At 41.8% G+C, this 27595-nt stretch overlaps 1 protein-coding gene across 1 annotated transcript in view; it reads right to left on the bottom strand.

Annotated features, from left to right (window-relative positions):
• Positions 1 to 27595, bottom strand: part of TRPV3 (transient receptor potential cation channel subfamily V member 3) — a 71336-nt gene that overhangs the window by 36028 nt on the left and 7713 nt on the right. The window contains exons 2-8 of the mRNA XM_033922454.1: positions 22871 to 22960; positions 18739 to 18822; positions 16843 to 16997; positions 12496 to 12672; positions 7166 to 7306; positions 4136 to 4416; positions 1050 to 1226 (exon numbers count right to left, since the gene is read on the bottom strand). Coding sequence (XP_033778345.1) covers positions 1050 to 1226; positions 4136 to 4416; positions 7166 to 7306; positions 12496 to 12672; positions 16843 to 16997; positions 18739 to 18822; positions 22871 to 22960 — 1105 coding nt within the window. The remainder of the gene's footprint in view (positions 1 to 1049; positions 1227 to 4135; positions 4417 to 7165; positions 7307 to 12495; positions 12673 to 16842; positions 16998 to 18738; positions 18823 to 22870; positions 22961 to 27595) is intronic.

The following is a 27595-nucleotide window of genomic DNA, read 5'->3' as shown; positions in this document are numbered from 1 at the left end:
AAAGTTTCATAATAATAGTTAATGCAAGGATATTTATTATTTGTAATATGTGACTGTAAATCTCTTTGATAGGTATTCTCTTAAAAATAGTTGACAAATTAATAAATTAATATTGTTATTCTTTTTTTTTAAATAAATCTTTATTGATTTTTCAAGCTACAATTCTGCAACAAATGAATCACAAATATGGGTATTACAAACCAAACACAACAAATGTATAACATTAATGCTCTATTATTTTTATCCCCTCCCTCCCACCCAATACAAATATATTAAAATCTTCATTAAACTATTTATAAATTCCTATATCAATACCATTTCCATTCCCATTCCCCCCCCCCCCCAGGATAGGTTCAGTTAATCATTTTGGTGGGAAACCCTATGTTTATTTATAAAATGGAACGTTGTTTGGCCATACAACAGGGACGATTTAAGAATTTTATGAATGTTTGGGAGCCATTGGCTAAATATTGTAAAGAGGAATAATTTTTCATTTTGTGGACATGTAATATTGTTATTCTTAATACTGTAGATATATCAACCATGCAATTCCAAGCAAGACCCATCTAAAATGGCATGTATTGGGGGGAGGGATTTATATGTCTTTTCCAAGCTAGAGAGAGCCTCTAAGTTATGTTATAAAATATAAAGTGGGGCTATTTTTATTTGCCAGTCTTGACAAACACCTGGAACGCGCTTCCCGGAGAGATGATAAGCCAGAGTACAATTCTGGGGTTCAAAAAGGGACTGGATGACTTCCTGGAAGCGAAGGGGATAACAGGGTACAGATAGAGGTTTACCTTACAGGACACTGAGCAAATAGGGTATGGACATTTTAGGTTAGGTAGGGAACACTTTCAGGTCATGGACCTGGAGGGCCGCTGCGGGAGCGGACTGCCGGGCACGATGGACCCCTGGTCTGACCCGGCAGAGGCAATGCTTATGTTCTTATGTTTTCTAAGTTATGATTTTGAGCATGGTAACTTAAGCCCAGTGTCATTACAAAAGTGAAATTGACAACAGAAATAATTTTGAGACGAATAACTTACATTGATATTTGCATTGTAGACAACAATCTCCAGTAAAGAATTAAATGATGTGCTGTCCACATCTTTCAGATCATAAAGTGATGATGAAACTGGACCATAACCCCAGTCTGTGAATTTTCTGGATAACACTCTGTTTTCTTTGTCTTTTATTTCTCTGGTGAGGATATAATGCAAAACCTACAAAAAAATAGAATTAAGAAAACACGGTGAGCAACATTTCCTGAAGTAAAATTAGATCTACTTAATATCTGTACTAATACACCTGCTCAAATTGTCTAATACTGTACTATAAATTTTCAAAAATATTATGAGGATATCGCCAGCTAATGTCTATTAGGAAAGGATTGTGTAATTGGTGCATATTGTATTCCCAGTAAATTGATGTTTCTAATCATTATCAGTCATTTTTTGATCTAATCAGCAAATGAACGGTGTTATTTGAGTGGTACGGTTCCAGTAATTTATCAGCCTTGCAGTGCCCTTGCTTTCCGAGCAATTAGGCTTTTAAAAGGTGCCAGACAGCTATTAGTCTATTTGGCCTTTTGGATTTTAATTGAGCTGTCTATACATGCATGCTTTAAGCAGTGAACTGTGGCAGAAATTATAATTTGTAGATTCTGTCACCCATGATATACTGCAGCAAGCAGGGCAGGATTAATTCGTCGAGGGCCCCTAGGCACTCAAATACACTGGGCCCCCCTGCCCCGCCTCACCCCACCATGCGCCCAGGCGGAAACAGGAAGCTGTGTAAGAGGGAAGCTTTGGGCAAGCAGCACTGCTTGCACAATTAGAGTTCCCATTGCCTTTCTTACCCGCATTGCTTGCTTGTCTTACTTTCCGTCGATGGGGGGGGGGGCTATGTTGCCGATTGGGGGGGCCCGCATTGCCGATCGATGCTGGAGGGGCCCATCGCCATTTGGAAAAAACAATGTTGATGCCCTCCTTCATCGGGCCCCCCTGACCATTTCGGGCCCTAGGCACGTGCCTACTTGGCCTATTGGTTAATCCTGCCCTGGCAGCAAGAGTTGGTACATATTGACCTGAAGCTCATCATGTGTGTTGTGATCATTTTAATTCTAGGGAGGATCATTTCAGGATTTTTTTTTTTCAAAGCTGTACTGATTTTCTGATGTTATTTTTTTCTGTTTGCTTCACACGTTTTCTTCACCTAAACTTAGGCGCTGATATTAGAGCCTAAAACAGCACCTAATTCAGAATGAGGCGCCTAACGTAAAAACATGTCCATGATCCACCTCTAACCATGCCCACTTTCAGTGTAGGCGCTTTGGGCTAGGCGCCTACTTTTTATAGAATCATTTTTCGATGTAGGTGCCTACCTTTCAATTAAGTCCAATTAAAGCCGATTGTGAGGTGTTGAATGCCAATGTCAGTACTGATTAAGTCTATTAATTGATTAAGTTAGGCACCAATATTAGCGCCACACTTTAGGCGGATTTATTGTATCAGGGCCATAATATCCATAAGACTGCTTATTTTCATTATGGGTGTGATGTAGGAATATACAGGAATACAGGAATACAGGAATGTAGGAATACAGGACACTGAGCAAATAGGGTATGGACATATGCGTGAAAAAAAATTTTGCTAAACAGTTTAGCAGACATTAATAGGATAATTTTATAACAGGTATCTAAGTACATTGGGGAAAAAAGCAACTATACTTAGGACTCCTTTTACTAAGATGTGCTAGCGGTTTTAGCGTGTGCTTAGTGCGCGCTACAATACTGCATGAGCTAAACGCTAACACCCAGGGCAGGATTAATTCGTCAAGGGCCCCTAGGCACACAAGTACACTGGGCCCCCTGCCCCGCCCCACCGCACCATGCGCCCAGGCGGAAACAGGAAGCTGCGTCAGAGGGAAGCTTTGGGCAAGCAGCACCGCCTGCATAATTACAGTTCCCGTTGCCTTTCTTACCCGCATTGCTTGCTTGTCTTACTTTCCGTCGATGGGGGGGGGGCCCGGGTTACCGATCGGGGTGGGGGCTCGGATTGCTGATCGATGCTGGAGGGGCCCATCGCTGTTTAGAAAAAATAATGTTGATGCCCTCCTTCATCGGGTCCCCCTGACCATTTCAGTAGGCGTGTGCCTACTGGGCCTATTGGTTAATCCTGCCCTGCTAACGCCTCCATAGAGCTTGCGTTAGTATTTTTTGTTGAGCACGTGGTTAGCACACGTGCTAAAAACGCTAGCGCACCTTAGTAAAAGGAGCCCTTAGTCTCTTTTGTAAAGATACATAGACACCTATTTGTCTTTATAAAATACTAACACAAATGCTGAAGAAATAACGCCTAGATTAAGGACACAGCATTCAATTTGCTTGAGAGCAAGTGTATCGTATGCATCAGAATCAAGTTTGGCAATTGTATGTTCTTGGTGTTTACCTTCAGTCAAGTGACCAAAATAAAAATCTGTTTATCCCAATCCTGCTTCATCCGTGTTGGTCATTCCCACTGTACTGATTTCTATTTGATTGGTGTGGGAGTGGGCGGTTTTCTCTTCCCTTTGGACTTCCTTTTATTTTTTATTTTATATGATGCAATTAAAATCCTCCCTTCCCTCTCTCTCCTCGTGTTCTTCCACCCCTCCAAATTACGTCCTTGTCTTAGCCCCATTCCCCCTACTCTAATTTTAATTTTTATTCTTTGTAAGTAATTTTAAATATTTTAAATATATTCTTCTTTTTTTCTTTCTTTCTTTTTTATTATTCCTATTATTGTAAACCGAACAGATACTTGTGATGGCCGGTATATCAAGCTATGAATAAACTTGAAACTCTGCCCAAACTCCAGTTCCGAGCATGTTACACATGAGTATATTGTTGCACTACACATACTTTTAGGTGTGATTTATGCACATAAATTAGTATTTGCAAACATAAAATGATTTATAAAATTACTCTTCACAGTAAAATGACAGAAATGTTTAATTGTCGTATTGTTTTGGACGGGCAACAACATACAATGAGCCCACAAATGTTATTTTGCTGTCTGATGTTATTATGATATCACATCTCTATTCCGTAGACCCCAGTTGACCTGTGCCATGCCCTTCACTTTCCTCTTACCTCAGTCTTGCCCGTTTTTGCAGCCAGCTGCATGGGCGTTAGACCGTCTTTGTTGCAAATGGTTTCCAAAGTCTTATCTTTGCAGTTTATTAGGATTGTGTCATACATCCGTATTATGAAGTCATTTTGGGCTGCAGAATTCTCTGCCACTGTTACCAGCGCATGCAGCACAGTGTTGCCTCGAGAGTCTTGCATGGCAATATCAGTCCGACTGTTGTCCATCAGCATTTGAACTATTTCTGGTTGATTGGTACATGCTGCTAGTGCCAAAGGAGACTCCCCTAAAAATTAAACACAGTGGAAGTATTAGTTTCAAGTTCAGGTATAGTTTATTTGATATTCCACAAAATATTAATAATAATAAAAAAATCTAAGCAGTTTACATTGTTAAAACCATCAGGGAAGGATAAAGACAGGACAAAGCAGGGGTTTCGTCAGCCGTAAGCATATGCAGGGGTTTCGTCAGCCGTAAGCCGGAAGTCATTATGCCATTGTATAGATCCATGGTGAGGCCCCACCTGGAATACTGTGTGCAATTCTGGAGGCCACATTATCGCAAAGATGTGCTGAGATTGGAGTCGGTTCAGAGAATGGCCACCCAGATGGTCTCGGGAGTCAAAGATCTCCCGTACGAAGAACGGTTGGACAAACTGCAGCTATACTCGCTCGAGGAGCGCAGAGAGAGGGGGGACATGATTGAGACGTTCAAGTATCTCACGGGCCGCATCGAAGCGGAAGAAGATATCTTCTTTTTCAAGGGACCCACGGCAACAAGAGGGCATCCGTGGAAAATCAGAGGCGGGAAACTACGAGGTGACACCAGGAAATTCTTTTTCACTGAAAGGGTGGTTGATCGTTGGAATAGTCTTCCACTGCAGGTGATTGAGGCCAGCAGCGTGCCTGATTTTAAGGCCAAATGGGATCGACACGTGGGCTCTATTCACTAAGCAAAGGTAGGGGAGGGTCATTAGGGTGGGCAGACTAGATGGGCCGTGGCCCTTATCTGCCGTCTATTTCTATGTTTCCATGTTTCTAAGCAGGAAAAAAATCAACACAACAAGCAAAATATTAGGACAGGTATACTGTGATAAAATCCTGAGTTAAACTGTGGTCACTGAAAACTTTAGTTTAGTAAAAGAACCCCTAAACAACTTAAAAGATGGTATACATGAAAATTGACCTTAATGGTAATGTATGGGTAATAAATATTTTTTCCTGCTTTAGAACATAATTAGCAGATGTTTTCTGAGTCATCTTTAGATTTCCAGTCACGAAAACATATGAATCATTAGTGGCCTGAGTGACAGTAGCACATCTAAGAAGATAATGTTTTTTTGTGGGTTTGTTTTTGGGTTTTTTTTGCATTTACAGAGATAGAAAACTTGCTTTAAAAGGGAAATGGGACTCAATATACCGCCTTTTTGTGGCTACAATCAAAGCGGTATATGTATTTCCCCTCATTAAAAGGCGTCATGTGTGCAGGTAAATTAGGAAAATCCCTTTTCTTCAAATTCATTGAGCTTTAGAATAACCTCCCTGCCCCGCTGCGGAACCTAGGCTCATTTCAATTATTCTGAAAGCATCTGAAAACCTGCCATTTCTCCAAAACGTAAAGCTATCTATTTAAAATATAAAGCTAGCTATCCTCTTCATAACCTCTAATTTCTTATTATGTCCTTCCCTCATTTATTGAATTACCTGTAAACCGTGTCGAGCTCTATCTTTATGGAGATGATGCGGTATACAAACCTAAGGTTTAGTTTAGTTTAGTATTATAATAATAATAATAATAATAACTTTATTCTTCTATACCGCCACAATCTTGCGACTTCTAGGCGGTTTACAATCAAGAGTGCTGGACATTCAACGAAATACAATAAGTAGATATTCAGAGGAAATACAGACAGTTATTTTGTGTCTGGGACAATGAAGGATTTAGGCCCAAATTCTGTAACAGCACCTAATGTTAGGCACCTATTTGGGAGGCGCCCAACTAGATAGGCGCCTATCTAAATTGAATAACAAGCTGAATTAAGCTTTTTAATCAGCAATAATTGATACTTAGGCACCTATCAAGAAAGCGCGATTCTGTAACAAGGCGCCTCTAAAAATTTAGGCGGCCTTCAAAAGAATAGGTGCTATGCATGTTAGGTGTGGGCGTGGCTACGTGTTAGGCGCCTTCTTACAGAATCATTGCTCTTAAGCGTGCCTAAGCGCTCATGTGGGCGCCTCACTTTTAGTGGTGCCTAGAGCTGGCCTATTTATTAGATGCTTCCAAAATAGGTGCCGCTCAGCGTGATTCACCAAACAGCACCCAATTGTGCTTGAATCGCGCTGAACGATCCCTATAGCGGCGCCTAACTTTTGGGCGCTTCTTATAGAATTTGCCCCTGAGTGACTTGCCCAGAGTCACAGGGAACTGCAGTGGACATCAAACCCCTCCCATTCTCCAGGGTCTCAGGCCGCTGCACAAACCACTAGGCTACTCCTCTTTTAAAACAAGAGCCCCTATAATTGCAATGTTTAGGTTCAGTATATCACTGTCTTAAAATGTCCATCTCAGCTGTATAACAAAATTTCTTTCAAGATAAAACAGTGTCTATACCTCTTCTTTTCTCTGTATCTACCAACAGTTAATGCACATTAATGCTATTATGCCACAGGGTCCACTGCATAAAAATGAACCCTGTGGTAAATAATGTATTCATGGAATTAGCATGTTTTGTTAGTAAATGACCCCCTTAATGATGAATACAGTGTAGGCCATGTGGCCCATAGATGTGATGACTTGACAACAGAGAAGAAACATTACAGGTAAATGATTTCTCTTCCAAGTGGCATTGGCATCTGCATGCAGCTAAAGGCATTCGCCATATTCCAATTTTATCACTGGAACTATTTTGTCATAGGCTTTTTTTCCTGCCCTACAGAAAATCAAGCATTGCCCATCCAGCAGAAAACAGGATCTCAACCTAATTTTAGGAGCAGGAATGATTTAAGGTGATGGTGTTGCACGCAAACGTTTCTTACCGAAGTAGAAGCCTTCGTACTTGTGCTTGGGGTTAAAGAATAGACCATTTGCTCGAACATTGATGTCAGCTCCCTTTTCAATGAGCTCCTTCACAATGTCACCTTGTCGTCTTTCAATGGAAATATTTAGGGCTGTCTGACCTGCAAGAGCATTGACATTTTAAGAATGGAGAGGATGAAATATTTGGCCAAGTTCTCTTTTCACATTTATTGACAGTAAGCAACAGGGTTTTTTAACATGCTGTTTGTAGATTATGAATAAATGCATGTAAAAAAACCCTTATAAACGTTTATGCTAGTATTCAATAATGGAATCTAGATGCCTAGGTTATTTTATAGAATATAATTCTAGACCCTGACTCTATAAATGGCGTCTATAATATAGACGCTGAGCAATATGGTACATAGCGTCTGTCAGTCTTCAGTTAGGAGCCATTTATAGAATCACACCTAGCAGCAGCTAAAGTGGACTTAGACACCAGTGGGCAACTGAACCTTAGGTGCCCCTATTTAAGCCAGGGATTTCTTGGCCTAAATACCAGCCTAAGTCTACTTTAGGTGCCTACACATAAAACATGCCCAATACCAGCCCACTTTCTAGTAAGCACCCCCAGCCTAACTCTCTAATCTAATCTAAAACTTGGATTTGTATACCGGGTCATCACCTAAGAGGAGCTCGACTTGGTTAACAAAAAAAATGGTGTAACATAAAGGAATCAAGAAAAGGGAAAGAAAAAAAGAACTCAGATTAAAAAGTATGACCAATCTGGGAAAAGAATACATGAAGATTATTTTGACAGCCTAGTAATGTTTTCATAGACGAAGTGGGTTGGGAACTGGCTTGGATGTAGGGTTCAAAGGGTGATGGTTAATGGCACCCCCCTCTGCAATGGCGGAGGTGATCAGTGGGGTGCCCCAGGGCTCTGTCTTAGGCCCGATACTATTCAATATCTTTATAAGGGACTTGGCAGAAGGGCTCCGAGGTAAGATAACATTATTTGCCGATGACGCCAAACTAAGCAATGTAGTGGGCAAAAGTACAATAGAAAAAAATTCAATGCCCGACAATATGATGCACGATCTACTCTTACTAGAGACCTGGTCTAAGACATGGCAGCTCAGCTTCAATGCCAAAAAATGCAAAGTTATGCACCTGGGTACCCAAAATCCATGCAGGACTTATACCCTTAATGGCGAGATCCTAACAAGAACGGTAGCAGAACGGGACTTAGGGGTGATCGTCAGTGAGGACATGAAGGCTGCCAATCAAGTGGAGCAAGCTTCTTCCAAGGCAAGACAAATCATAGGTTGCATACGCAGGGGTTTCGTCAGCCGTAAGCCTGAAGTCATTATGCCTCTGTATAGATCCATGGTGAGACCCCACCTGGAATACTGTGTGCAATTCTGGAGGCCGCATTATAGTAAGGATGTGCTGAGGCTGGAGTCGGTCAAGAGAATGGCCACCCGGATGGTCTCGGGACTGAAGGATCTCCCGTACGAAGAATGGTTAGATAAATTACAGCTATACTCGCTCGAGGAGCGCAGAGAGAGGGGAGACATGATCGATACGTTCAAGTATCTCACGGGCCGCATCGATGCAGAGGAGGATATTTTCTTTTTCAAGGGTCCCACGGCAACAAGAGGACATCCGTGGAAAATCAGAGGCGGGAAACTGCGTGGTGATACCAGGAAATTCTTTTTCACCGAAAGGGTGGTTGATAGCTGGAATAGTCTTCCGCTTCAGGTGATTGAGGCCAGCAGCGTGCCTGATTTTAAGGCCAAATGGGATCGACAGTGGGATCTATTCGCAGGGGAGGGTCAGTAGGGTGGGCAGACTGGATGGGCCATGGCCCTTATGTTCTATGTAGATTTGCGAAATGATTGAAAAGAATATATTGCTCTAATAGAGAAAGGAATATTATTCCAAATTTCAGTTAATCTGAATGAAATGGACTGAAAGTCGTATGCGCCTGCCATCTAATTATTTAAGCCAATTTTGAAGTGCTAATTGCTTGTTAGCAATGCTCATTAAGCCTATTAAATAATTAAGTTAGGTGGCTAGCTTTAGGTGTCTTTTGTAGAATCAGGCCCTTACTGCCCAACCTTGGAGCACCTAAATAGAGGTACCTTGTCATAGAATTCCCCCCTATGTAGCTTTATAAAACAGCATGTGTGGAACATAAACAGGCATCACACTTGCACATTTATTTCTCCAGGTATTTTATAACAGGCTCTATGTCAGCAGATCTGGTTCTAAGATACTAGCTGAACCTGAGGCATCGCGACTTGGATGTTTCAATTCCAATTGGAACGTTCTTTCTAAAATGCTTTACATGCCTATGTGCGCACATACATGCTATGGACTAGATTCAGTAAACAGTGGTCAAATTTGGTCACACAAAAAAAAAATCCACAAAGAGCATTATTCTATAAAGGCATTCTGAATTGTGTGGCATTCATAAAATAAAACTTAGAGGCCAATTTCCTCACCAAACTTTGGGCATGAGGATTTACACTAACTGAACATAACAACATAATAATAGCCTTACTGGGTCAAGCCCAGTAGCCTGTTCTCACGGTGGCCAATCCAAGTCACTAGTACCTGGCCAAAACCCAAGGAGTATCAATATTCCATGCCACCGATCCAGGGCAGGCAGTGGCTTCCCCAATGTCTTTCTCAATAACAGACTATGGACTTTTCCTCCAGCAACTTGTGCAAACCTTTCTTAAAACCAGCTACGCTAACCGCTCTTACCACAACCTCTGGCAATGCGTTCCAGAGCTTAACTATTCTCTGAGTGAAAAAAAAATTTCCTTCCTTTAAAAGTATTTCCCTGTAACTTCATCGAGTGTCCCCTGTCTTACGACGGTCTAACTGAAAGTTAGATGCAGATCTCCCCAAATTCTATAGTACAACCGCATGCATCTTTAGTGAACACCCCTGACCTACCCATGTCCTATTTTGAGTTGTGTGCGAAAAGATCTGCACACAAATCTTTATAGAATAGCACTTAGCAAAATGCATGCACAGATTCCAACTGGAGCCAATTAACTGCACTAATTGGTTGATAGCAGCCAATTATTGCTTTTTAACAGATCATTAGCAACTTCGGTACAAACCCAGATTTGCCTGTGCAATTTTAGGCACCGTATGTAGAATCTGGGGGAATGCATTGTTATTCTAAACATTTATGTGCTTAGCATGTGTGTAGATTCAAACTTTTGGTTCATAGAGCTGCCCTTATTGTATTTTTTTTTTTCTTTTTATATTGCTTGCTTGCATGTTTTTCTCCTTTACCTTTGGAGTATTTTTTTTAATAACAGGTTGCCTAGGTTAAGAGATGAAGACGATATTTATTTTTAGACACCATGAAAGAAATTCCATAACTGGGTGCCTCCACTGAGGTGTCCCAAGGTCGTGTGGTAGAAGTCTATTCTATTAAGGAAACCAGGTGCCTAGAATATTAGTATTAACTGGTACATTGGGCCTAACATATTGAGTTGGTATAAATGTGAGCAGGAGGGGTGGGTGTAACCTACAGTATTCTGTATGTTATATGCTTAAAGGGGAGGCCTGTCTATGTCCCATGCTCTGCCCCACTGCAAATATATACTATGGTCCTAATTTTATATATATATATCATCCAAAAAATCAGCACCGACTACCATTCTACAAGATACACATACCTTTCATAGAATCATGCTTAGCGCCTGTGAACATCGCATAACTTAGGCGCACCCATTCAGGCCAGCTAAAACCAGGCCTAATGTCTGCACCTAAGTTGTGCATGGACCAGCTGTATTCTATAGCTCTGCACCCTTGGCCCATGCCCCCTTTTCACATTCGTGCACTGAAACTGGCACATACTTTTTACAGAATTGCACTTTCCGAGTTGTGTGTGTAACTTTTAATTAGAGCTAGTTAGCATCAATTATGAGGTGTTAATTACCAATTATTGGCATAGATTAGGACAATTAATCAATTAAGTTGTGCAAGCAAATCAGCTGTGTGCACCAATTTGCGTGCACAACTTAAGGTGTCATATACTGAATTTAGGGGCATATAAGTTGAGCCGATATTTACAGATGGGCACTTAAGCAGAATTTTAGCATTTATGCATATATATGTTATTATTCTAAACATTTGCACATGTAACACGGACAGAAATATAAATGCATGGTTTGTAAAATTGTCCTTATAATGCCTATCAAGTGTCTTTATAAAATACTAGGTCTAACTGGTGGAAATTATGGGTGGACTGAAGCCACAGACACTTACACCTGCTCAGGAGCAGATGTAAACGTTAACATGTAAAATGCGTGCATGCACACATAAACATGTAAATAAGAATTGCATGCATGTTTCACAAAAATTTAACCCCAAAACACGCCTACAGTAGGTTGCTTACAAGTACATGCCTTCTTGTTATCACATGCACTGTTCCCTCTAAGCTGCACGGGAGTCCTCCAAGTACAATCCTGCCAATGGGGGGGAGGGGGGGTGGTGTTTCACTATCACATTTTTCTTTAGTGAAGGACAGACAAGCTCTGCAGGACTGCAGGGAACCTATCTATCCCTAGTGACTGTAACCGCAGTATTGAAGCACTGCCTCTCTACTGGCAGCAGTACAAATAGAGGACTTCTGCTCATCTTGGAGCAGGGGTGTCAAAGTCCCTCCTCGAGGGCTGCAATCCAGTCGGGTTTTTAGGATTTCCCCAATGAATATGCATGAGATCTATTTGCATGCACTGCTTTCATTGTATGCTAATAGATCTCATGCATATTCATTTGGGGAAATCCTGAAAACCCGACTAGATTGTGGCCCTCAAGGAGGGACTTTGATACCCCTGTCTTAGAGGAAACAATGACCCCATGTACATTTTTATGCAAACAACACCTCAGGTAATTTTATAGAAACTCTTATACACATGCAAAACAGGGTTTTGTTTAAAGATAGCCATGCTATTTTTGCGGCATATTTTAACCTCTACATATATCTGTGCTTAACTGGCTACACTGTGTGATATAGCTAGGGTTACATATGGTTCTAGAAATAGGAAGACTGATTGAGACATCCGGGTTCTACTTCCACTGAAAGCAATGGGAGTAAAACCTGGATGTCTCAATCTGTCTTAATTTTTTTCTGGAGCCATAGGGTAATCCTAGTTTTACGCATGAAAAAAGTTCATAAAATTAACCCTTCACAATTGATTCCTTAATCTGTTCTATGTACATCATGATCTCTATTTTACTGTAGTAGCTGATTCAAAGTATTTTCAGGTGCATTACCAGTGCACTAGTAAACACAGAAGATAGCATAGGCTTGTACCTTTGTAAGCAACATCTGTGTACTCAGCATTAATAAGTCTCTCCAAGAAGCCGTTTTCCTCTGCAAATGACAGCAGACTTTGTACTATTTCTGGTGTATTTTCTTTTATGTTCAACAAGGCCTTCATCAAACAAGTTTTCCCAGTATCCGTGGCCGTAAGTTTGTTCATCATAAAGTCTGTGAAAATAATGCATTCAAAATAAATACAACCGTCAGTAGGGATAGTTGAGTTATTTTTTTAAGGATATGGCGATACTCGAGAGGGTTCAGAGGAGAACGACATGTTTGATAAAGGGTATGGAAAACCTTTCATACACTGAGAGACTGGAGAAACTGGGGCTCTTTTCCCTGGAGAAGAGGAGACTTAGAGGGGATATGATAGAGACTTACAAGATCATGAAGGGCATAGAGAAAGTGGAGAAGGACAGATTCTTCAAACTTTCGACAACTACAAGAACGAGAGGGCATTCGGAAAAGTTGGAAGGGGACAGATTCAAAACCAATTCTAGGAAGTTTTTCTTCACCCAACGGGTGGTGGACACCTGGAAGGCGCTTCCAGAGGGCGTGATAGGACAGAGTATGGTATTAGGGTTCAAGAAGGGATTGGACAATTTTCTGAAGGAAAAGGGGATAGAAGGGTACAGATAGAGGACTACTACACAGGTCTTGGACCTGTTGGGTCACCACGCGAGCGGACTGCTGGGCGCGATGGACCTCTGATCTGACCCAGCAGAGGCACTTCTTAAGTTCTTATGTTCTTAATCTTCGTTTTTGCTAGCAAGTGTGGGGTACGCTAGTTTTAAGAAGGATGCTATATGTTCAAGCCAATGTTACCTGAATATATGTGATGCAGTAGAATGAGACTAGCCAGTTTATTGAGGGGTTTTCCAACTTGCCCATCCCTGACATGGGTAAAAATGCCACGTTCAAAAATAGGACTTTGTGGGAGTGTGTTTAGGTTGCAGAAGGGAACTAATGCACTTAGATTTTATCTCCAAATTTGTACGTTAAGGTCAATATTCAATTGTGTTGTGCCAGCATGACCTGAAGCATTGAATGTATACATTTTCAAATTCATATCTGTATTCAATGATGTTACCCATTTAGGGAGTATATCATAATTCAGAGATAGTAATTTTGTAAAATTACAATTAGTTAACACACATTTTCACATTCCTATTTTAGGCCTATTTTAACATTAAGAATTCGCCTATCTGACTTGAAAAAATGCCAGCACTGGTCGCCATACATGAAGAAGGATATGGTACTACTCGAAAGGGTCCAGAGAAGAGTGACTAAAATTGTTAAATGGGCTGGGGGAGTTGCCGTACAGTGAGCGATTGGAAAAACTGGGCCTCTTCTCCCTTGAAAAGAGGAGACTGAGAGGGGACATGATCAAAACATTCAAGATACTGAAGGGAATAGATTTAGTAGATAAAGGCAGATTGTTCACCCTCTCCAAGGTAGGGAGAACGAGATGGCACTCCCAAAAGCTGAAAGGGGATAGATTCCGTACAAACGTAAGGAAGTTCTTCTTCACCCAGAAAGTGGTAGACAACTGGAACGTTCTTCCGGAGGTTGTTATAGGGGAAAACACCTTGCAGGGATTCAAGACAAAGTTGGCCAATTCCTGCTAAACTGGAACGTATGCAGGTGAGGCTGGACTCATTTAGAGCACTGGCCTTTGACCTAAGGGCCGCTGCGTGAGCGGACTGCTGGACGAGATGGACCACTGGTCTGACCCAGCAGCGGCAATTCTTATATTCTTAAAAGAACACTGTTATGCCCAGGGGGTAAATGGACTCAGTATAATACGTGACCTCAGCATTTACTGACATGTTCAGCATATTACTTACTGACATGTTCAGAATATTAATGATATGTATCCTAAAGTCTGCTTACCTGAACTCCTGACCTTAGTGTTACCTTGACAACATCAAATGCTTTACTAAGAACCCAGCAGCTTTTCCCTGACTTCAGTTGCCTGCGTACCGCTCAAATAACATCAGTAAGGACAGACCTGGGTGTTATCAAAACAGAGAACAAAAGAGCAAGACCAGCCGTTTACCAGTCCCTGCAACACCTCATTAATAACCTCAAAAGGACAGTAACGCCAGATGGGACCTGAATGTTATCCAAACAAAGGAACTGGCCAGGGGGGTAACTGAAATTCAGCATGCTACCGACATGAATCCACAAGTCTGTTTATCTGACATTTTGACCTCTTTGACCTGAATATTGTCCAAACAACTTCAAAGGGACCGACCTGGGGTGTGCCTGAATCAAAGGACGCTGTTACTGCAGGACCAGCTGTTTAACTCAGCAGCTTATAAGGACGGAATTCTGCTCCTAGAATCTAGAATCCTAGCCGGCTACAGGAACAGAAGCCACGAGGCTAAAGGGTCAGTCTCCCGTGTCCACTCACCTATCAATTGTATGGATTCTCCAATTGGGAAGGGAGTGTTTGCTTGGGATACGGTGAAGGTATTTAATTCTTATAATATTTATCTATGCATGTAATAAAGTGTTATTGTTTAAGCTTTATATTGTCTGGGTGCTTTTCTGAGGGTTACCTGTCAGAAATTAGTGGCAGAACAAACACGAATACATAGTAGCATAGTAACATATTAAATGATGGCAGATAAAGACCTGAACGGTCCATTCAGTCTGCCCATAAGTTATACTCATTAAAAAAATACATGATAAGATTAACATATTTCTTCTTTGATATTTCTGGGCCATAGACTGTAAACATGTATGTAGCCATCACTTTCCACTATCTCCAGCACTGCTGTGTTAGTAAATACTGTCTGCACATATGCATATAAAGTATGGGATTTTATGTGTGTAAGTGTGCCCTGCTCAAATACCACCCCATCTATGCTCACAGTGAAAGTGCGCACCATGAAACATATATGTGTACTTTCACACTAGTTGGTATTTTATAAAAGATCATTAATGTGCATAAGTGGCTGTTTATAGTCTGGATTTTTGGATTTTCCAGATTCTCAGGCAGTATTTTTTAAATTCAAATTTAAGGAATAGAGAACAAGCTAATTTTGTTGATTTATTCACTAACAAATACAGACTGCTTCATTTATCAAAATGGGTATATTGACAGGAAAACATTAAAAGAAACAAAAATGTTGTCTCATTGGATTAGGCCATATTAGAGAGTCATAGAGAACGTAGGTATTTTACTATAAAATTTGTTTTTGAATGTTGATTTTTTTTTTTTTCCTGTTTGTAATATTTAGGGCTCCTTTTACAAAGCCGCGCTAGGGCCTTAACACGCGGAATAGCGTGCGCTAAATTGCCGCACGCGCTAGCCTCTACTAACTCCTTTGGAGCAGGCGGTAGATTTCCCGCTAGCGTGCGCTAATCCGGTGCGTGCATTAAAACCCCTAGCATGGCTTTGTAAAAGGAGCTCATACTGTAAAAACTCCAGCATCACCCACCCCTCTCTTTCTCCCAAGAGTCCAGATTACATTTTTAAAGTGTCCAGCATTTATGTACTTTCGTACAGTATATGACTTAAAAAAATTACTCTCCCCCTAAATGTCTAAGCTAGACATTTCATGTTACACCTGTCATTTCTGTGATCTGCTTGGCCATTTAACTAATATGTTTGACTGCTGAATATTGGAGTTTCAATCTCGTTCCCTTTTCAGATGATTATAGCCATTTTATGAGTTGTACATCCAAAATTATCCATTCAAGTGGCCCTGATTTTTTGAAAGCACTTATGTGGCTGGCCTCACCACTTGCTATATAAGTGCTGTTAAATAGTGATCCAGTTCTTTACAAGGCGAAGGCAGGTATGGGTGCATTTCCCTGGTGCATTTTTGCTTTCCCTTTGATGAGAAGCCCATGAGTAAAAGTACTGGCGGGCATTGCATCGGTGTAAGTATTTTTGAAGATGGCCCCATAGATCCATCTCATTTGATAAGATTTATCTCAATGAAACGCCTTGAGAATGAAGTAACAACAGCTCCTATTGGAAATTAGTTCTCTGTTTAGTAGTAGTTAAAGTGCTTCTTTATATTTGTTTGCATTTAATTAAGATACTCTTCAAAATCTTGGATCTAATTTAATTTAGAGGACTGGTGTGTGACCAAGGGAAGCTGAATTTTTTCTTCTTTTCCTATAATAATTTGAGTGAATCACTTTTCAGAATTGAAAATTAATTTAAAATAGAAGTGTCTTGATCGTACTTTTCTGTACAAGATGTTTATGCTTGGAAAAATTATACAAAACTGTATAAATAAATAATAATAAAAAAAGAAGATGGCCCCATGACTGTGATTCCCAGCAAGTGGCATCACTGAAAATGAGTGTGCCGGTTACCTTTCACGGTCTGCTCAGGATACTGCAGGGACAAGTCTTTCACCTCCAGAAGCAAACTCTTTAATTCTTCCACATTGCCTTCAGATATTGCTTGAAAGAGGAGTTGCTTCAGGTTCTCTTGTAGTTTCCTCTTTTGTTCTGGAGTCCTGCTTTCCCTTAATTAAAAAAAAAAAAAAAGTATCATAGTTTCTAGTCTTCAGTTTAATTAGGCATTTGTGATAATACAGTTCTACAAATCTAGAACAACACAGTGAACCATGATGAGTCCACTACTTTAGAACACAGTATGCATTAGGTGTCCGGTGGCATAGCGAGGGTGATAGGTGCCCTGAGCGGGGGCGCCCATCCTCTGCCCTCATTTTCACCCTCCCCTGCTCCTTCCCTGCTCCTGCCTGCCATGTGCATCCCCCCTCCCTTCCCCTATACCTCTAGTTGAAGTTGTTGCTCGCAGCGGTCAACAACGTGCTCCTCGCAACCCCATCGGCACCCAGAAGTGATGTCAGCGGGAAAGCCGATGGGGTCACGAAGAGCACGCTGCCGCGAACAACAACTTCAACTAGAGGTATGGGGAAGAGAGCCTCTCTGGGCCATTTAAATCACTTTGCCTATAAAAATGCACTGTTTCCCCCGCCCCCCTTCTCTCCCTGATGTTCAATGTTATGCATATACAAAGCACCATCCCGTTCTGCTGACTATGTCTGAGGCAATATACAGTTCTGCAATGTTGGGTTGAAGCTCTTAGTTCTGCATGTTATTTCATTTCAGGAATACTATGGGACCTATTTACTAAATTGTATTAAAGAGGGTGGGGGCTAAAGGGCCATGGATTTGATATACTGCCTTTCTGTGGGTGTAACTAAAGCAGTTTATATATATATTTTGTATGCAGGTACTTTTTTCATCCCTAGTGGGCTCCCAATCTAAGGGCCAGATTCACTAAGCTCGTGTACCGACCCGATTGTGTACCGACCCGATTTTCCCCGACCCGATTCACTAACCTCGTGGCCGATCAACCTCCAATCCGATCCGCTCATGTAAATGAGGAGAAATGGCATGCAAAGTAGGAAGGCAGCGATTCACTAAACTCAAGAAGGAACACTGATTGGGCTGGCCGATCCAAAAAAAAGGGACTGCTGAAGACCAATTGCTCACGTCCCTGCTAACTCTCCTACTCTCTGCTGCCTTGCACTACGGCGTGTTCTGTTCTGTTCCAGAACACGCCGTAGTGCAGCTCCGCTTTAAAGCCGTAGGTTAAAATAACAGGCTCGCAGGAAAGGGAAGACTTCTGGATCTGGAATGAACTTCAGTTTTGTGCTGAATGGAACCATATGCAGATCGTTGAAGGAGCAGGAGTGAAGAATGCAAAATAAAAGCAAGGAAAATGATAACATAGAGAGATGAGAGGAAGATTGAAAGTGGAAGCACGGAGAGCAAGTGCATGCGTGGACCATCTGCAGACAAAGAAGACGGTCTGCGCATGCATCAGGATTGCTCTGCAGCAATCTGTGTGGTCGGTTTGGGGCGTGCCTCTGATTGCAATAATTTGCATGAGGAGGCTTGGTAAATCGGTCACCCGGCCACGGATCGGATCCATGAGGTTAGTGAATCCCCCCCTTTAGTTTTGTACCTGGGGCAATGGAGGGGTAACAAGGTTACAAGGAGATGCAGTGGGAATCAAACTCAATTGCCCGGGTTCTCAGCCCACTGGACTAACCATTAGGCTACTCCTCCCCTGGGCTCAGTTTTTTGGCTGCATAATCTAAATGAGTGCTCAGTGCAGCATTTTTGTTGGGTAACTTTGATGAAGAAAGGAAGACTGAAACAACAGATTCTTATACTGTGGTGCCTCACTTTTTGAAACATGAGAAACACAAACTAACTTAAATCAACACCTACCTCTTGCTTCCTTCCTCTAGAACGCTGGGAGTGCGATCTTGAGGAGACTGGGGGGAGCCCAAGTCTTCACATTTGTTAGATCCACTGAATAGATCAAAGAGAGACATTAATTAACGAGAACATCAAGAAATCTCATGTCATCCAAGAGTGAGTTCATAAAATGGCTCTTCACTGGAATTGGTTTAACCCATTTTGCTCAGTGTTCTAAAATTTGTTTTGCAATCTAGGGTGAAATTTGAAATTTGAGCAAAAATGGGTTAAGTCAAACATATTCGACTGCTAGTTCAGTTTTAGCCATTATTTCCTCTATTAAGCTTACTCATTTATGTAGTCAACTGACTGTCAATGTTATATTAAAGTGCAAGACAGCTAAACTAACAATCTAAACTAACAATATTTCCATTCTATCTGAATTATTTTCTATTGTAGAGTTTCATTATTATCTTTTCAAGTATTTTATTATTGTGTATGTATGACTGTAACCTGCTATGATCAAGCAGGTTATACATTTTTAATAAATAATAATAATAATGCTTTCTGCTGTCTGAGTCATTCCAGGGAAAGTTTTATGTTTTTCTAGAAAATGTGCCTGAAAAAGACAGTGTTGAATTTCACTACTGGTGTCCAAAACTTTCCAACCAAATTAAATCAGCATTAGTTGTGTTTTTTAATGGAGCCGTGCTACAGCTCTTGAGGAATAAATGCATTCTGTAAATCTCTCCATTAGAAAGGCTGCCTTACTCATGTAATCGCTGCCAAACGTGCCTCTTCCACGTGGAACAGCACGTTGTTCAGTCCTCCTTATTTCACTGGTATTCACAGGATCAGTTGATTTCTCTACCGAAGAATGCATTTGCACATTGTCTGTATGTGACACATCAGTTTAGCCTGTCATAGGTTCCTATGCAGACCTGTATTTACTGAGGTATTTATAGGGTAATTACAGAAGCAGCTTACCAGGTAATGAGAGACATTAAGTATCAATGTATTTTTATTTGCATTTTTAATTAGAAAAGGGGATAAAGAATATACATTGGTGCTTTCTTTTCCCATCTATCACCATCCCAAGTATTCTTTTATTTACATAGAACAGGGGTGAGCAACTCTGGTCCTCGAGGGCCAGAATCCAGTCGGGTTTTCAGGATTTCCCCAATGAATATGCATGAGATCTAGTTGCATGCACTGCTTTCAAGGCATATTCATTGGGGAAATCCTGAAAACCCGACTGGATTCTGGCCCTTGAGGACCGGAGTTGCCCACCTCTGGTCTAGAATCTAGATTGATTTTATCAAGAAGAGATGACAAATAAGAGGACGTGGAAATAACATGTCTTAATTATCATGTGCAAAGAAATATTTAGCATGTACTATTTTTTAGTAGAGTGGCCAAACACTGAAACACTACTACAGTAAAGCATCATTCATTTAAATATGTGCTATCTAACCCCCCTACTTTCTTTTCAAAAAATGTAGTTCTTGAGATTTGTTCTCTTTTTGGAAAAATTTCTATTAATTGAATTTTGATGCCTGCTTTTTCTATACTGCTTCCCCAGCAAAGTGATAATAGTGATTACAAAGTTAAAATAAAATAAAAAATAGGCGAACACATATAAAAGCACAGACAAGAAAACCCAGAAACATAAATTTTAAAAAAACATAACAATTTTCAATATAAAATTCTTAAACTATTTTAAAGCATTAGTCGGATATTAAATATTAATGGATTCTTTTATAAAGCTTTGCTGCTAAATGTCAAGCCACCCATTCTATCTATGGCAGTGGTCTCAAACTCAAACCCTTTGCAGGGCCACATTTTGGATTTGTAGGTACGTGGAGGGCCTCAGAAAAAAAATAGTTAATGTCTTATTAAAGAAATAACAATTTTGCATGAGGTAAAACTGTTTATATTTATAAATCTTTCCTTTTGGCTTAATAATAATATTGTAATTTATAGCTAAAGAGACATATGATCAAGAAACTTTTATTTTACTTTTGTGATTATGATAAATATACTGAGGGCCTCAAAATAGTACCTGGTGGGCCGCGAGTTTGAGACCACTGATCTATGGTGTGGCATTTAGCAGTGCAGCTTTGTAAAAGCCCACCTAAGGAAAACAGAAACACATGGAGAAAAAAGACAGGACAATGTGTTGGTGCCATCTAGTGGTGAAAATTTACAAGAGAGAGGGAGAAGGCAGTGAAAAATGGACTAACGTAATAGGAGCCCAGAGGCCTTCTCCAAAAAATATGTTTTAAGTTGGGCTTTAAATCTAACGAAAGAAGATTATGAATAAACGCACAGAGGTAATGACCTCCTTAAAGTAGGGGCCATAATAAGAAAAGAAGAGCAGCGAGTGGTATTAAAACAAATTTTATAAAATGATAGAAGGGTTAATAGTCCTTGAGAAGAATCGATAGTGCCATTTGAACACGGACTCTGTACTGGAAGAACAAGGATGTCTAGTGTTCCAAAAGGATAGCAGAAAAGAGTGCAAATATCCTCCAAACAAACAGCATATATTTTAAGTCTGTTTTTTTAAATGTTGTATTGTTTTATTTGTACCCCGCTTATAACCATTGGATAATGCAGGTAATAAATATTTAAATTAAATAAAAATACAATTTTCCTTGTAGTGGAGCACGGTTCAGCAGGAACATTTTTCTGAAACCTAGATGTCCTAATTTAGCAGGTGTAAATCCCAACACTATCCTAACATGATCTGGTTAGGACGCAAACATTCATTTCCTTCTGAAATGTGGAATCGATTTTCATTTTATCGGCACCCCATACTAGTCCCACCATAAACATGCCCAGACCATATCCCCTTGCATTTATCTATTCTTCAGGTTGAGACATGACTATCCTGGCATTATAGAATCAGAACTTTCCTCCCCCCTTTTACTAAGCCACGGTAGAGGTTTCTACTGTGGCCTGAAGCGCTAAATGCTCCAACGCTGCTCCGACGCTCATAGAATTCCTATGAGCGTCCGAGCAGCGTTGGAACATTTTGTGCCCTGGGCTGCGGTAGAAACCTCTACCGCTGCTTAGTAAATGAGGGCCTTAGACATTTATGAAAAATAAATGTTTAATAAATGCTGCTTTATGCATGCCTAAAACCTGAATAACACTTATGAAATAAGCAGCAATATGTTCCTACATGTTAACACCATCTCTGCCATAATTTGTCATGTGACTGTCTTACATTTTCTTCTTTAGGGCTCCTTGAGTAATGGACAGGAAATGTAAAAGGATGAATATCCTGTATGAGGAATGTACTGCTATTTGAAATGAAATAGGTAATGCTAATGACCTTGCATTTTATTCTCCCTTTCTTTTTGTTAGCTTTTGGCCATGGTTTCCTTTCATTTTCTATCTCCTCTTGTTTGCCTTGGGTTAGGGTTACCAGACGTCTGGATTTCCCCTGAATATGTCCTCCTTTTTGAGGACATGTCTCCCCCAGAGGCACTTTGTCCAGGTTTTGAAAAGCTTCCTGTAAAAATTGGGTCGGGAAGGGGCATCCTCACATGTGCGGATGCCATCTGGGGGCGGGGCTGGGGATGTATCGGGTCATGACACAGTTGGAACTGGGCGGGCCTGTGGGCATGGCCATGGGTCAGAATTTTCCTTCAGAAAAATCTATTTTGGGTATTAATTTCTTTAAACATGGTCCCCCCCCCCCTGATGTTTGGTTCTCCTGCTCCCAAGTCATCTACTGCTGTCACCACCACCACCTTTAGTTTTTAAAAATTCCTATAATGAAATAGTTCTGGCCTTGACTTGGCTGCTGCCATTTTGAGAAGCGGCCTAAGTGCTAAGATGGAGGCCAGAGAAGAGTATAGGGGGAGGACAGGGGAGGGAAATCCAGGAGTTTTAATGTTTTTAAAACTAGTGATGGGAGCGGTGGCTTGCAGGAAGGGAAGGCAAACATTTTTCTTTCCATTTAATTTTTTATGTATTTTTTCTTTCACATGTTTTATTTTAAAGAAAGGAAACAAGAAGCAACAAAAAATTATATTTTTTAAAAAAGGAAACACAAAAAATGTTCATTACACACCGCATCTGCGACAGCGTTATGTGCCAATGTCTCTATTTCAAACTGAAACAATCCAAATTGCTTAATTTCTGTACATACCATGGGCGAATATTGGAATCCATAGGTTTGGAAAACACAGGCGCTGTTGTCTTGCTTGGCACCGGGTCAGGTTCACCATCATAAAATGCACTGCAAGATTTAAAAAAAAAAAAAAGAGAGTATTATATTATGAAAAATTATGAGTTGATCTTACTGAGATACTTAGGAAAATTGACTTATAGCTTGACTGAGATGCTAATAGCCAGTTCATGAGTTAACTGCTGTTGTCTGTTCCTTATGGCGTTTGAGGTGTGGTGGTGAGATACCAAAGCAATTTACGTTCAAAGCTCTGGCCTCTCAAAAGCATTTCTGGTTACATGGATCGAGGTTACAGGGAGGTAGACCTAGGAGCAACATTAGAAAATACTTTTTTAAAGAAAGGGTGGTGGATGCCTAGAATAATCTCTCCTTGGAAGCGGTGGGGACGAAAACAGTGACGGGATTCAAAAATGCATGGGATAAACAAAGGATCCCTATATAGAAAGAGGATGGAATCGAAATAAGACTTAGGGCTCCTTTTACGAAGGTGCGCTAGGGTTTTTAGCGCGCACACAAAATTACCGCGCGCTATAGCACGCGGTAGCTGAAAATCTACCGCCTCCTAAAAAGGAGGCGGTAGTGGCTAGCGCGCTCGGGAATTTAACGTGCGCTATTGCATGCGTTAAGGCCCTAGCACACCTTTTAAAAGGAGCCCTTAGATTACGTTCATTGTTAAGCAGCGCACAGAGGGTTGTAACCTGCACAGAGTGGCAAGTATGATTCTAACCACCTTATTGGGCAGACTAGATGGACCATGCAGGTCTTTATTTGCTGTCATTTATTATGGGCCAGATTCCATAAACGGCGCCTAAATCGGCAGGCGCCTTGAAAAAAAGCACTGGCCACGTGTCAGTCATGCTTAGGCACCATTTACAAAATCACACCTTACAGCGCCTATCACAAAACTTAGGTGCCAGCAATGTAGGCCAGGGTTTTACTGGCCTCCATTGCAGGCACCTAAGTTATTTTCAGAATCGCACCTACATGTGCCTATCGCTGTCTCTGCCCCCAAACATGCCCTTTTAGGCATCAGGCACTGCTAGGCGCCATGTGATAGATGCCTACCTTTTTTTTAGAATCGGCCAATTAAAATTTATTTTCCGCTTGTTAAAGCTCATTTAGGTAATTAATGTAGGCCTAGGTAATTAATTTAGGTAATTAATTTAGGTGCCTAGCAGTATCTAACATAGGCATCCTTTATAGAATCTGGCCCTTTGTTTCTATGTTATTGCTTTTGTTTGTACTTCCATCCGCCGTGCCTTCCTTTTGTGTCCTGTTTCTATTTTTCTTTCCATCAAGTTTGATTCCCTCACCCCATTGACTGGCACATATAGGCCCAGATTCTATAAATGGCGCCGTTGTCAGTGGCCGCCTTAAAAATGGCTGCCAATTGCGTGCCAATCACACATTTGTGCCATTTATAGAATCACACCTTTGGGAAAGGTAGGCACCGAAAATATAGGCCAGGGTTTTCAAGGCCTACATGTACGGTACCTACCTTTGACCTGAATCATGCCTATGGAGGTGCCTTATAGTACCTAACGCCACTTCTGGTGTTAGCCACATCTACAGTGGCATTAGACATTGTAAAGTGCCTCCGTAGGTGTGATTCCAGTGCCGTGTTTGTAGGCACCACTAGGTTCCTTGAAATTCATTTTAAAAGTTCTTTTAAGTGGCATTTTGTACTTAACCCCATATAATCTTTTAAAAGGAAATCACTGAACAAAGAGAGAACCCTCCTGGTAATACTAAGTTCCCTCAGGTTACTCAACAACATATTATGATCTATCACAGTGTTTTTCAACCTTTTTGTACCTATGGACTGGGAGAAATAAAAGAATTATTCTGTGGACCAGCATCGGCGGTTGAAGAACACTGGGCTAAGTCGTGGGCCAGACCCCGTCCATCTCTACCCAATCTCCACCCCAGACTCCACCCCCATAATAGTACTAATTGCACCTTGCACGTCCTGTGCCTCATCTGGAAGCCTTCCCTCTGATGTTGCAACATCAGAGAGAAGGCTTCCGGTTCAGGTGCAGGATGCCCATAGGAGCCACTGCCCGTGGCTTTGTGCACTGAATCAGTTAGGAAAAGGGAGCTGGCTCGAAGATAATGCCGCATCGATCACACCGTGGACCGGCGGTAGAAGAACACTGTTTTGGGCCTGATGGACCGGCCCTGTGGACCGGCAGGAAATTTCTGTGGACCGGCATAAGATAATTGAAGTACCATTGTCTGCCTACCCTTACTTAATAACAACTTCCCTGTAGCTATTAATAACTGTCTCTATGTTAAAGATTTTACAAAAACCCATTTGGGCTGCATGCATAAGAACATAAGAACATAAGCAGTGCCTCTGCCGGGTCAGACCACAGGTCCATCCTGCCCAGCAGTCTGCTCCCGCGGTGGCCCAAAAACAAGTCAAGACTTGTCTGAATCATCAGAAGGGGCTCCCTTGCCACCTTGGTTTCTCATTTAAGTCCTGCCTTCCTATCGAAGTCCTAGCCCTCCGGTCTTGCACATGCACGACCAGGTTGGTTTATACTCATTTCCTGGTTAACTTCCTATACTTGTGTTACATCCCAGCTCCTCCCTCAGTATCCCACGATCCCTTTATCCCTCAGGAATCCATCCAATCCCTGTTTGAATCCTTGTACCGTACTCTGCCTGATCACTTCCTCCGGTAGCGCATTCCAAGTGTCCACGACCCTTTGGGTGAAAAAAAACTTCCTTGCATTTGTTTTGAACCTGTCTCCCTTCAGTTTCTCAGAATGCCCCCTCGTATTTGCTGTCCCCTTCAGTCTGAAGAATCTGTCCCTATCCACCCTCTCTATGCCCCTCATGATCTTGAAGGTCTCTATCATATCTCCCCTGAGCCTCCAGAGAGAAGAGCCCCAGCCTATCCAGCCTCTCGGTGTATGAGCAGTGTTCCAGCCCTCTTACCATTTTCGTTGCTCTCCTTTGGACTCTCTCAAGTACCGCCATGTCTTTCTTGAGGTGCGGCGACCAATACTGAACGCAGTATTCCAGATGTGGACACACCAAAGCTCGATACAATGGCATGATGACTTCCCGTGTTCTGGTTGCTATGCCCTTCTTTATGATGCCCAGCATCCTGTTGGCTTTTTTCGAGGCTGCTGCGCACTGTGCAGATGGCTTCAGTGATGCATCCACCAGCACACCCAAGTCTCTCTCGAGTCTGCTGTCTCCCAACAATACCCCCCCTAATTTGTAGCTGAACAACGGGTTCTTTTTCACTATATGCATGACCTTGCATTTGTCCACGTTGAAGCGCATTTGCCATTTGTTTGCCCAGTCTTCCAGCTTGTCCAGGTCCCTTTGTAGGTCCTCACACTCCTCCCTGGTCCTAACTCTGCCGCACAGTTTGGTATCGCCTGCGAATTTTATAACCTCACACTTTGCCTCCTTTTCCAGGTCATTGATAAATATGTTAAAGAGTAAAGGCCCCAGCACCGATCCCTGTGGCACACCCTGTGACTCCCCGCCAGTCAGAATATTGACCCTTTACTCCAACCCTCTACAGTCTACCCGACAGCCAGTGCTTGATCCATCTGTGCACATCCCCTCCCACCCCGTGGTTCCACAGCTTCTTAAGTAGCCTTTCATGTGGCACCTTATCGAAAGCCTTTTGAAAGTCGAGGTAAATGATGTCTATGGGCTCCCCATTGTCCACTCGACTGCTTATTCCCTCAAAGAAGTACAGAAGGTTCGTTAGGCACGACCTTCCCTTACAGAATCCGTGCTGGCTTGTTCTCAGTAGGCCATTCCTCTCGATGTGCTCGCAAATGCCGTCCTTGATCATAGCTTCCACCATCTTCCCTATAATTGAAGTCAGGCTCACCGGCCTGTAGTTCCCGGGGTCACCCCTCGATCCCTTCTTTAAGATGGGTGTGACATTTGCCAATTTCCAGTCCTCTGGCACCTCACCAGTTTTCAAGGATAGGTTGCAAACATGTTGGATTGTGCCCGCTATTTCCTGTCTTAGTTCCTTCAGAACCCTTGGGTGGATCCCGTCCGGGCCCGGTGATTTGCCGCATTTTAACCTGTCTATCTGTTTGAGGACATCCTCCCTACTTACCTCTATGTGCTCTAATTTTTCAGCCTGTTCCCCACTCATGAGCTCCTCTGAGTCTGGTATATTAGATGTCTTCGCTTGTGAAAACTGACGAGAAGAACGTGTTCAACCTCTCAGCTACCTCTTTATCCTCCTTAATCACTCCCTTCCTGTCCCCATCGTCCAACGGCCCTACCTCCTCTCTCGCTGGTCGCTTCCCCTTAACGTAACTGAAGAATGCCTTGAAGTTTTTCGCCTCCTTGGCCAGCCCCTCTTCGTATTTCCCTTTTGCTTTTCTAACCTCCCGGTGGCATTCCTTTTGGCATTTCCTGTGCGCCTGGTGATTTTCCTCTGTTGGGTCCTTTTTCCATCTCCGGAAAGATACTTTTTTGTCCTTTATCACCCTCTTTACTTCTATTGACATCCAAACCGGGTCCTTTGATCGTTTGTTCTTGCAGCCTTTCCTGAAATTGGGGACGTACATTCTCTGTGCTTCCTGCAGGGTGTCCCTGAATAGGGTCCAGGCGCTTCCCACAGTCTCCATCCTAAAGATGTTTCTGAGCTTCCTCCCCACCATTTCTCTCATAGCAACGTAGTTCCCTTTCTTGAAG

Source organism: Geotrypetes seraphini, chromosome 15 (assembly GCF_902459505.1).
Source record: "Geotrypetes seraphini chromosome 15, aGeoSer1.1, whole genome shotgun sequence".
NCBI lineage: Eukaryota > Metazoa > Chordata > Amphibia > Gymnophiona > Dermophiidae > Geotrypetes > Geotrypetes seraphini.
The sequence above is the reverse complement of the archived record's forward strand: the minus strand, read 5'-3'. Positions and strand labels throughout refer to the sequence as shown.